At 36.9% G+C, this 12,400-nt stretch overlaps 1 protein-coding gene across 7 annotated transcripts; it reads left to right on the top strand.

Moving 5' to 3' along the window:
- Positions 1 to 1,549: 1,549 nt before the first annotated feature.
- On the top strand, positions 1,550 to 10,994 carry RNF6 (ring finger protein 6). Of its 7 annotated transcripts, none has more exons than XM_045567595.1 (5): positions 1,550 to 1,886; positions 2,403 to 2,559; positions 4,280 to 4,484; positions 5,310 to 5,405; positions 8,191 to 10,994. In XM_045567595.1, exons 3-5 carry the CDS (start codon positions 4,298 to 4,300, stop codon positions 9,951 to 9,953), a joined length of 2,046 nt encoding a protein of 681 aa, XP_045423551.1. In that variant the 5' UTR covers positions 1,550 to 1,886; positions 2,403 to 2,559; positions 4,280 to 4,297; the 3' UTR covers positions 9,954 to 10,994. The 7 variants fall into 7 exon arrangements, with proteins under 7 accessions (XP_045423551.1, XP_045423549.1, XP_045423552.1 ...); XM_045567593.1 differs by having other exon boundaries at positions 2,400 to 2,559; XM_045567596.1 differs by having other exon boundaries at positions 1,550 to 1,921; positions 2,481 to 2,559.
- The last annotated feature ends 1,406 nt before the right edge of the window (positions 10,995 to 12,400 follow it).

The following is a 12,400-nucleotide window of genomic DNA, read 5'->3' as shown; positions in this document are numbered from 1 at the left end:
TCAATTTATTAGCTCCAAATTCAATGCCCTAGTTATATCTTAGGCTTTTAAATTTACTTTATAGTAAATATAGAATAATTTATACTATTATTCTAGTGATAAATATAGTAAACTTTAACAGTCATTTGGAATTAGCTTTTCATGAACTTTCAGTCTCATTCACATACTTATTTAGCCATCTTCAAACATTTTAAACTGTATTTATCAATTTTATATTTCATCTTGTTCATAAGATAAATTCAAATATTGAATTTAACTCCTTCCTGAATCCTTAAATAATTTTTAAATTAATATTAATAAAACTTCATATGGTGAGCTTCAATTTCTCTTAGCTGTTCTGATGTTATCAATAAATTTGATTTCAACTTAAACTTAGAAGTCTAGATCAACTACTCAATTTTGCACTTAAAATTTTAAGGCTGTCATACTATGAAGCCAAAATCTCTTAAACATGACAAGTACATAGTTCACCATATACAGAGAATCCTTTTAATGTTACCAAAGGAGTGTGGGAGTCTCCAAAAGGGACATCTGCCTAGTTTTATGTGTGGATACTGGATTGGAGAGTGAGGTGTCACTTAGAGGTATCAGGAATAATTCTTTAAAGATGAGATCTGAACTGAGTCCTGGGAGATAGAGGAAATTAGTCAGGTAAAAGTGGGGTTAGGGGTTGCTTAGGAGTTTCCATATCTTGAGGAACTTCAGGTAGTTACAATGTACTAAGACATCAGTCTTTAAAGTTATGTAGCAGAGAAGATCTTGAAGGGCCTTATAGGTTGTGTTATTTCTATGTTTTCATTTTAGTATCTATATCAATATGCTGATTTTTACAAACCTGTCAATATACCCCTACTACACTGGTGGCTCACCGATGCTAAGGACTGCGTCTTATTTGTAACCCGCGTGACCAGCATAATGATGAGGATATAGCAGTTCCTCAAAGGTTAATACAGGAATGAATGAAAGGACGAACAAAGGAATGACAAATAACAGCAGTGCGAGCACTGTCCAGCGATTAAGTCACCTGGATGTTTGGATGTCAGCAAAGGGCCCCATATCAGGCTGGGCAGAGAGCTAGTCAGGATCTTAAGTAATGGTGAAGTGAGTTTGATAAGCGTCACATCTCAGAAATGAAACCAGAGAGAGAAATGTTGGGAGTTTCAAACTGCTTTCCTCGCGGGAAAGTGAAAAAAACACAAATATAAGCACTTTAGAATTTATTAAGGTTTGTAATTTCCAGGTCCCAATGACCAGTAAGGGAAACGGCCTGGCCGATTAGTACGTTACACCCGGACAGTAAAGACAGATAAACAGACCGTTGGGTGCATTCTGTAGCCGGGCCGGCAAACAGGCGACACCAAAGCGCAGAGTAGGCGCTGGCACTTTTCAAGCGTGGAAAGCAGGCTGTGTCTGTGCGAATAAGCGGCTGCCCCGAGCGCTGGGCGACCCGGTATTTGGATTCGAAGAAGCCCTGTGACCGCGGCGCTGAGAGGGCGGAACGCGGAACGCAGGCACCCGGGATCCCGCCGGACGCAGTTTCCAGCCGCACTGTCGAGCTCCCGACCGGCGTGGAGCGTCTCCCTCCGCGGAGGGGGCAGCCTGGCCGTGGGCTATCGAACCGGCCTTCGGGGAAAAAGGGCTGGGGCCTGCCGTTCCTCCTCCGTTAACATGCCCTCCAGCAGGACCACCCCAGGCTTCCAGCTTCTCTGCTCAGTGGACGATTAGCGGGCGCAGCGGCCTCCGGAGGCAAGCCTCTCCCGTCTCCCAGCCACAGCCTCTGGCCCCTCGAGGACAGCCGCCTGCCGCAGACTTCTCAGGGCACTAGGCGGACGCGAGGGAAAGCCCCGAGTCCCACCACTACTTCCTGGAGACGCCGACGAAAGCAGGTCAGCCTTCGGGCCACCCACCTCTTCTCCAATTGGTTAGCTGCTCTCCTTATGCGCTCCCCTAGCTGGTGATTGGTTCAGAGACGCCGTCTGTCACCTGCTTCCCTGCGGGAATCTAGGTCGCTAAGGGAAGCGTTACTTGAGGCTCGGTTGGAAAGAGGTTGGTCGGGCCCCTGAGCCCAGTTTAATTGTAGTGACGACCGTCCCCCGGCGCGAGCTTCCGTCGCAACGGCCAGGAAGGGAACCAGTAGCGGGACGGAGGGTGGGAGTGGCAAAAAGTGAAGGTTTAGAAGTAAACTGGAGACACCTGACCCTGGCAGCGTCTGAGTGGGACTGGGATAGGGAGGAGGAAGGCCTTTGAGAGAGGAGGCGTAATCCCAGGAGCAGTGGCCTAAGTTTGTTGTGGGAGAAAAGAGCCTTGCGTGAGATTTTTATGACCTAATTGTATGGGGAGCTAATTTTCTAGGTGAGCGTCTAACAAAATCCATTGGAGAATTTACTTTGTCTTTGCAGCAGAGTTGGGAGACTGCCAGCCGTTCCCGGCCTTCAGAAAGACAATTTATTGAATAATTCAGCTGTCTTTTATTGCTTCAGATGGGCAGCTCTCAAAAAAGGCACAGTTGAAGGATGGATACCATTGCATATATTAAAAGCATGTTGAAAGGAAAATAAGGTATTCACTTTGATTTAATTATGGTTAGTTAAATAAGAAAATTACCTTTGAAGAGAAGCTCTTAAGTTTTGAATGATATTAGGGTAACTTGATTTTATGATATGTTTCAACTTTTTAAAGTATTTATTACAAAAGTCATTATTACTGCTGTACCTACCAGATATGCTTTGTTAACTATGGTCCTGATTATTCTGAAAATGGAAAGAAATCTTGAATTTTTAGTAATATTAATTTGCATTTGAGTGGAGAGTGCTACTAGATAATTCGTTCAAAATGACATAATAACCACTATGGAAAAAAATGCTTGAATGTGTAATGTAATGTTAGAATGAACGTAAAATTGGATAGTTGCTTACTCCGCAGCAGTTTCAACCTGTAGGCTAATTTTACTTTATATTTAAAGCAGCTTGCTTATTAAACACCTGGTGTATTTTGAGAGGCAGAGTTGAAACTGTTGCTTCACTGGCAGCCGACCCATTTGCGCCTCCAGCCTCTATTGAGTCAGGTGCTATATTACTCATATCCCTAGTGACATGCCAAAAATTGTCGAGGAATAGTTTATTTCAACTGCACAACTCCCACATTACCTTTTAACAATAGACCTGGGCCCTACCCTGGAATATTCTAACCGGGGATTGGGGACGAGATCTGGGGCATCTGGAATTTTAAAAATATCCTCAAGCGAGTTTGTTAACCATTGCTTTAGTCACTATTACAAGTCACTAAATAGGTGTGTTTAAGAAATTCCACAATATTTATGAGACAAACCATTTTCTCCCTTGATTTCCTTATAATTTAATAGTAGGCATCTCAGGAATGACATTTAAGTATAATCCAAAAATAGCCTTTGCTTAGGCAAGGTCGGGAAGTTTCCCTGGCACTCTGAAACCCATGGGACTAACCATTCCAGGCTTAAGGATGAGGCTTAATATGGGGAGACAAAGCGCTTTGATGCATTTTCACAATCCTCAAGAGCCATGGACGGTATATTGTTTCCTGTTGGGTTTCAAAGTCTTCCTGGTAGGCTTTAAGGAGGGATCAACTCCAAGTCCATTCAGTAGATATAGTAGGCTGAATTATTTTCACCTCAAAGAGCAATGGGGGCTAATATTACATTTATGAGCCTTTTTTGGAAAGAATACCATGCTGGAAAAAATGTAAATTATACCTTCCCAATAGCCCTTTACTTATTAAGTAAAGAACATGCGTAATTCAGGCCTAAAATTTACGTGAACATAAATGAGGACTTTTAAACCAACTTTACCAGAGAGTCAAAGAGGTAAAAAATGAGATAGTCACTTTGGTACTTAGGTATGAGAAATATGTGATGAACCCAAATCCAGTTTGATTTAAATGATAGCTTTAGGCAAAGAAGTAGGTCCAATTGTGTTCTATCTCCTAGAAGTTGTTTTTCATTTTATATGTAAGTTTCTCACTGCAAGATTTTGAAAATAAAGTATTTGAATAGGGGACAAAATTTAAAAATAGAAAAACCTATAAGTTAAGATTACAAGAGCCAGGTGTTGTGGTGTGTGCCTATAGCCCCAACTACCCAGGAGGCTGAGGCAGGATGATCCACTAGGGCCCACAAGTTTGAGAACAGCCTGGGCAACGTAGTGAGACCCTGTCTCTTTCAAAAACAAACAAACAAAAAAAAAAATCAAAGCCATATGTAGTCCATGACTTAACACATTGGATTTTGTATATATTGTTTGAACAGAAGGCCAGGAATCTCAGTATGAATCAGTCTAGAGCTAGACCAGTTGGTGGTGGTGAAGAAACTCAAGACTACAATCATCGTGAAAATGAGAGAAGATGGCAGCAAGAGCGTCTCCACAGAGAAGAAGCTTTTTATCAGTTTATTAATGAACTCAATGATGAAGATTATCGGTTAATGAGAGACCATAATCTTTTAGGCACCCCTGGTAAGAGATGGGTTTTTCATCATTAGATGGACAGATTTCAAAACAAGGAGAGTTATATATTTTTTTCCTTCTTCCCTCTCCCAAAATATAGTGTATTGTGTTTGTGAGTTTAAGAAGTTTTTAATATAACAAAGTAGAAAATAACTGGCTTCTGTGTGTTATAAGTAGATGAGAATATTAGACATGGAGTACTGTTACACAGATGCCAGACTAACAGATTAATGTACATCATAGTGTTAAATATTCTCATATATAGTCCTATTTCTCTTAAATAATATTTGTATAAATAAAATATGATTTTAAACCCAATTCTAACTCATTTGGAATGTTACAATTTATTCAGCTGAATTAATAACCCCCCAAAGTCCAAAGTGCTCCATAAAGTTTTTACAAATTCATTTTACAAATGAAGTAGCAGAAATTTGTATGTTATATATTGTATGTTTATATATTGATGACCTATATAATGAAGTATTGGGGTAAAATTCAAGTAAAGAATTGAAGTTTTCTTTATAAATACTTCCTCCTTAATTTCTTTTTAACTGACAAAAATCTACAGAATTATAGTTTATAGGTTCCTAAGTGTATCAACTGAAAGTACCAATTATTCAAATTAAATTTTAATAAATTTTAGTAAAACAATAAATGAAGCACAACCAGACTGATGTACATTTGTGTCAGTTGGATATTTTTAACTCTTCGATTTACAGAACATATGAAAATAAGACACTGTCTTCTACAGGTTGCTAAAAATTAGTCTTTTGTGAGTTCTCATAAAACCTGACAATTTAAAATTCTTAAATGAGCAATTTTTCATTGTTTTAGGAGAAATAACATCAGAAGAATTACAACAGCGGTTAGCTGGGGTCAAGGAACAACTAGCATCTCAGCCTGACTTGGGAAGTGAAACAAACAACAGAGGTACTGTGAACTCCATTCCATAAGGAATAGGCTTGATTGGAGCAATTATAGAAATGAAATTACTGGATCTTGTACAATATGTTTTTAATGTTTTCTGGTTTTAATGTGATATTCATTCAGATGATATTTGTGTGAGTACTATATGCAAAGCTGTATGGTTAGGCAGTACAGGACAGAGGAGTGACTACAAAGATGTCTTATACATATTGCTTTCAGGAACCTTATGTATATGAAATAGTATACATTTCAGTTAATTCCTAGCATAGTTCTTTTTAATCTTAGAATGTACGTACTTCTTCCTTTACAGTGATGTAACTCAGCTTTTAACAATTTATATTCATGCCAAGTGCAGTGGTACATGCCTATAATCCCAGCTACTTGGAAGGCTGAGGTGGGAGGATTCCTTGAGCCCAGGAGTTTGAGGCTTCAGTGAGCTATGATTGTGCCATTGCATTCCAGCGTGGGCAACAGAGCAATACACTGTCTCTTCAAAAAGAAAAAAAAATTGGCAGAAAAAATAAGAAGTGAACTAGTAAAAAAAATTTTTTTTTATGTAAGACTGAGAGTCAGGAGGAAACCTGTTTTTGTTGGTCTGTTTGTCATTTTATTGAGCAAACACTAATCCATAATATAAAAAGTTCTTATAAAAAACAAAGTACTTGTAAAAAAATTTCAAACTAAATAGAAAGATAAAAGGGTTAAAAGTAAAAGCCAACTTTCATGTCCCTCTTACCAGTTCTTCCCTCCCCAGAGCTATTTATTAGTAGTAGTTTCACATATTATTTCAAAGTCATTGTATTTGTTACAGTAAAGTCTGTATAAAAACCCCAAAATGCAATGGCTCAGCAAGATAGAAGTTTATTTCTTTCTCATGTTAATAGTCCAGGAAAGGAAATCCTCCTGGGACCCACCCAGCTAGCAGAATGGTGCTACAACTGTGCTGTCCAGTGTAGTAGCTACTAGCCACATGTGACTGTTTAATTTAAATTAATTAAAATTAAATAAAATTTAAAATTTAGTTCCTCATTCATACTAGCCACATTCAGGTGCTCAATAGTCACATGTTGCTAGCGGCTTCTGTATTGGACAGCACAAATACAGAACATCTTCATTACTGCAGAAAGTTTAATGGGACACCACTGCTCCAGGGTATCATATGCATAATCAAGCTACGTCACAACTACATCTAGGTTTTAGCTGTCAGGAAGGAGGTCCAGGCACCAACCTGAAAACAAGATGTATCACTTCTTTTCCCAGGCCATTTATCAGAACTCAGTCACATAGCCACACCCAACTGCCAGGCTGTCCACTTACTATACTTTCACAATGGAAGAAGAGTAGGATAGATTTAAGTATATAATTAGCAAACTCTTTCACACACACCATGATCACCACATTCCAGTTAATCAGTGAAGGAAGTAGCATTTAGAATGATGTTTACCTGCCCTTTACTCATACCTTCTTCCAAACTAAAATAGAAATTGAATATTAACACATTTTATTCTTTGTGTTCAGATTTATAAATTGTACTATATTGATACAACTGTTAATACTGGTCTTTTGAATATGTTTTAATGGAAAATGTAGTCATCAAATGTAAAATAGCTCATTATCTTTAGCATATAGCTATGGTTGCTGTTTATTTTCTCAGCACCAGCAGCTGATTAACAACTGTAACTTCAACATTTAAAAAATTTTTTTATGAGAGATTGCATAATGAAATGAAACCAAAGCAATCTCATTTAATAGCTATTTTTGAGTAGATCAAACTTTAAAGTTGAAGTCTGTATAGTTAATGTGCTAATGCTTTTCACTGAGGTTTTACACTTTGTATACTCCCCTGTATATAAATGGAAAATCTGAGCTTGGCACAGTGGCAGTATCATAGTCAAAGACTTTTATCTGGGACACATCTATTTCTAAATTGATTCATTGAAAAATATCAATTGAGAGTCTGATTTGTAGCAGATACTGTTGTAAAGGCTGGGGATTTAACAGTGACTAAAACAGTACAAAAATTTTTGTCTTCATGGATCTTGTATTCTAAATTAATAGAAAATGTATCTTATTGTGTATAACAGCTAACATTTATGGACTACTTCCTATGTGCCAGATATTATGCTAATTGTTTTGTATACAGTGTCTTATCCTCATGGTAACCCTATGAGATTGACACTATCTGTAATTTATTGACAAGGATACAGCCATAGAAAACTTAAGTAATTTGCCTACAGTCTCCCAAATACAGTAATGTGGTTCTAACATTATATTCAGAATACCAGATTTCCTGATATGTACATTTTTGGCAGCTTCTGAGAAATAGGATACAATTCCTAAGGTTATAAAAATACCTAGTTGCAAAGATGTTGATTCAGTTGGTTTTTCCAGAAAGATTCCACAAATACAGGATGAATTTTACATACAGTTTGCTGCTTTTATTGATATTACTGTATTGATAAAGCAATTTAAATGTACAATTTTAGTAGTGGATATATTTCTCACTCGGCTTAATATCTTGCCCATAATAGGTACTTAGAAAGCAGGAGTAATGATTTCTCTACAGCTTTGCATAAATGCTATTTAAAGTTTTGTAATTACGTAAGTAGTTTAATTTTTATAATATACTTCTGGTAGTATATACTTTTAGTTTTTTGCCATTTTTTCATTAAAATTCACAGATGTTCTTTAATTTAGTACAAACATTTTTCTTACAAGATTCCAATAAAGAAAGAAAATAAGGTAGATTTTAGGAGTTGATCTTAAGGTGATTTGATTTGCTTTCCAGACTCAGAAGTCCCTAGAGAACATTCAAATGAAGATTCTCTGCTAGAATGGTTGAACACCTTTCGGCGCACAGGAAATGCAACTCGAAGTGGACAAAATGGGAATCAAACTTGGAGAGCTGTGAGTCGAACAAACCCAAACAGTGGAGAGTTTCGATTTAGTCTTGAAATCCACATAAATCATGAGAATAGAGGATTTGAAATTCATGGAGAAGATTATACAGGCATTCCACTTTCAGATACTAATAGAGATAACACTAGAAATAGGCAGCAAAGGTCAACTAGTCCTGTGGCTAGGCGAACAAGAAGCCAAACCTCAATGAATTTCAGTGGTAGTAGTGCCAACATTCCAAGGACTAGGCTCAGTTCAAGGAGGCAGAATTCAGGGGAAGGCTCTTTCTCAACATTAGGAAGGTTAAGAAATGGAACTGGGGGAGCAGCTGGCATTTCTAGAACTAGTGCTCCACACACTAATTTCAGTAGTCACACAAACCAATCAGGTGGTAGTGAACTCAGGCAAAGGGAGGGGCAACGATTTGGAGCAGCCCATGTTTGGGAAAACGGGGCTAGAACTAATGTTACAGTGAGGAATACAAACCAAAGATTAGAGCCAATAAGATTACGATCTACTTTTAGTAGTCGAAGCCGTTCACCAATTGAGAGACAGAGTGGCACTGTGTATCATAATTCCCAAAGGGAAAGTAGACCTTCACAGCAAACTATTAGAAGATCTGTTAGGAGGAGAGGTATAACTCGTGTCTTTTTAGAGCAAGATAGAGAACGCAGAGGTACTGCATATACCCCATTCTCTAATTCAAGACTTGTGTCAAGAATAACAGTAGAAGAAGGAGAAGAACCCAGCAGATCCTCAACTGCTGTACAACGACATCCAACAATCACTCTGGACCTTCAAGTGAGAAGGATTCGTCCTGGAGAAAATAGAGATCGGGATAGTATTGCAAATAGAACTCGATCTAGAGTAGGGCTAGAAGAAAATACAGTCACTATTGAAAGCAATAGTGGGGGCTTTCACCGAACTATTTCTCATTTAGAGCGTTCAGGTATTCGAACCTATGTTAGTACCATAACAGTTCCTCTTCGTAGGGTTTCTGAGAATGAGCTTGTTGAGCCATCATCAGTGGCTCTTCGGTCAATTTTAAGGCAGATCATGACTGGGTTTGGAGAATTGAGTTCTCTAATGGAGGCTGAATCAGAGTCAGAGATTCAGAGAAATGGTCAGCATTTACCAGAGATGTACTCAGAACTGAGTAACTTAGGTACAGTTAACAACCACAGTCAGCACAGTGAAGGTTCCTCTCGAGACAGGCAGGCCCAAGAAGACAGCACTGAAATGCATGGTGAAAATGAAAACACTCAGCCTCATACCCAAAACAGTGACCACAGAGGTGGCAGGCAGTTGCGAAATTCAGACAATTTAGTTGAAACTGGAACACTACCTATTCTTCGCCTTGCTCACTTTTTTTTACTAAATGAAGGCGAGGATGATGATCGAATACGTGGTTTAACCAAAGAGCAGATTGACAATCTTTCCACCCGGAACTATGAGCATAATAGTATCGATAGTGAACTAGGTAAAATCTGTAGTGTTTGTATCAGTGACTATGTAACTGGAAACAAGCTCAGGCAATTACCTTGCACACATGAATTTCACATTCATTGTATTGACCGATGGCTCTCAGAGAATTGCACTTGTCCAATCTGTCGGCAGCCTGTTTTAGGGTCCAGTATAGCAAACAATGGGTAGTGATGGGATCTATTCAAATGCTGTATTTTAGTAGAGCTGAGTATTCAAGAATAGTTTTGCTGAGTTATTTGTGATGAACTAACGAGGATGAAAAATAACAGATTATAGTTTGAACTATTTTTTTGTGTGCTTTTTTAACTTGTTAAAAAGAGGAAATTTATATAAAATTTAAAATGCAAATGTTAAAGTATCCAAAAGTACAGAATAGTTAATATTGCTAGAACCAAATAACCTCTAAAATGTTTTTATTTTGGTAATTTTGTTATGTTAAGCACTTTTGTATCTGTACAATTCAGTAGGTTAAAAGTCAATCTTCTTTTTCTTAATAGTACAGCAGACTTGGACTTTCAAGTTTCATAGGCTTAGTACTATGTCTAGACATTGGTGTCTATGTTTTCATTTAAGTTTTTATTCTAAGGACAATATCTTTTCATGAAAGTATTTGGCTGAGTGTTCGCTAAATACATTTAAGTTATTTGAAATGTTAAATTTAATATGCAGCATACCATGTGTATATATATAGGTATATAATTTTAAGGTTAAAATAGTCTAAAAACTATAAGTCTGGTTCTAATTTAAGCTTTTGAGATAATACTGCATATGGCATAATGTTTAATATTGGCAAGATCATTTCTGAGAGAAAGTGGATTAAGAAATAATTTAAAAATAGAGATAGTTTACTGAAGCGTCTCTGACAATCTGACTTATTATACAGCAAGCAATATATGATACTAAAGTATTTATTTAGAAATGAAAAATTTAGAACATATAGGTTGTTTAACTTGAGTTCTGCCTTTTTGTAATGTTTTTGAAAGTGCAAACAATTCTTTGGGTTATTAAGTAAGGTATACAATACGCATGGTTTCTCAAATTTAGTTTTAACATCTAAAAATGTCTAAAATCAAATGTATAGATAATAAGTTTACTTGGAGGCCAAAAAACTTTAATTAAAACAAAAAACCTTTAAGAGAATGTAGAATTTATATAAACACAAAATATGCATTGAAGATCTATTTCTAACAATAAATATTAAAACAAAGACTGTATGTGAACTATTTTTTTCTATTGCTCCACTGTGCTTTATTCGCTTTCAAAATATTTATTTTGTACTAGGTGCCAGGCAGTGTTACAGGTGTTGAGGATTCCCCAGATGACAAACAGGCAAAAGTCCCTATCTTCATGGAAAAGCCGTCCGTATTTGCTCTTAGAAATTGAAAATCAATGATTATTCTTACCTTCATAATTGTTTATGAATATATGACACAGTTTTCTTGTGATACTGCTTGGTCAAAATCATAAGAACAATACATCAAGGCCAGATTCTGTGTGATTTAGAAATATCTCCACATTTACTTTTACTTTTTCATGTGATTATGTTCAATTCATTAGGTTAGATGCATGCCCAGGAATGTTAGAGGGAGTGTGTTTAATAATACCTGGAGTGAACAGTTTTTGTAAAAGTTGTGACTTTGGAGTAAATGATTTATGTAGGTCAGTTACAGGACATAAGACTGGGAAGGTTGATTTGGACCTGATTTGAAGGCTTTACATAGCATACTAAGGAATTTTTATTTTATATTCCAGACGTTAGATGTCCTGTGACAATTTTAGTGGCACATGGTAAGATTGTTTTTAATGTTTCAGGAAGATTAGTACAGTATACAGAATACAGGGGAATGGAGAGAGGGAAGCAAAGAAACCATAAAGGAACTATCGTGATAAAAACCATCATTTTTATTATCAGTTATCATCATCATTACTATCTAACCTAGAGTGATGGTAATGAATGAGAAGGGTATAAAAACATTGTTTAAAAAAAAGAAGATGTTATTTGGTCTCTTGTTCAGTATAAAGAGGTGGAAGAGAATCATATGTTCATGGATGACGAGACAATCACCTGAGTGGAGGAGAGAGAGCTGACCCAAATGACCACTATAAGGAATGCCCATTTGGACATCTTAAACATATCCTAAATCATACATCTCACACGCTTAGTTCAGTGTTATCATTTGTCCCCAATATGAGGAGAGGCTAAATCCAGCATTTATTTCTTATATGGATTATTCCTCAGGAAGTTCTATCTCCCCTGGCCTGATTGGTTAGGAAGATTAAGAGGAAAATAAAGAGGGAAATGAAAAAAAGTAGGGATACAGAAAAAAGCACATTAAATCTTTGTTTGACTTAGTCCTTTGCAAGACATAATACTGCTACCAGCATGGGAAGAAATCCCAAATAGGTGTTTGAAACAGAACTAAGTTGTGTACTGTATGGAAAATTCCCTGAAAGTAGCAGCACAGCTTAATAAATTTTGTAAATTGATATCCCAGTTGAGAACAAAGGGTTTTCTTTAATATTTTTATTCATGTACCAATAAACAAGGCAGATGACAAATACAAAGGCTCATTAACCTATTTATAGCTCTATTTAGTAATGATTGTACATTTTGT

The sequence above is a fragment of the Lemur catta genome, chromosome 13 (genome assembly GCF_020740605.2).
Source record: "Lemur catta isolate mLemCat1 chromosome 13, mLemCat1.pri, whole genome shotgun sequence".
NCBI lineage: Eukaryota > Metazoa > Chordata > Mammalia > Primates > Lemuridae > Lemur > Lemur catta.
The sequence above is the reverse complement of the archived record's forward strand: the minus strand, read 5'-3'. Positions and strand labels throughout refer to the sequence as shown.

Excerpts from the sequence above, each read along its gene's own strand:
- RNF6 (XM_045567595.1), top strand. The coding sequence starts at position 4,298 with ATGAATCAGTCTAGAGCTAGACCAGTTGGTGGTGGTGAAGAAACTCAA. Across the intron at positions 4,485-5,309 it reads TAATCTTTTAGGCACCCCTG|GAGAAATAACATCAGAAGAA; the intron begins GTAAGAGATGGG and ends TCATTGTTTTAG. Across the intron at positions 5,406-8,190 it reads AAGTGAAACAAACAACAGAG|ACTCAGAAGTCCCTAGAGAA; the intron begins GTACTGTGAACT and ends TTTGCTTTCCAG.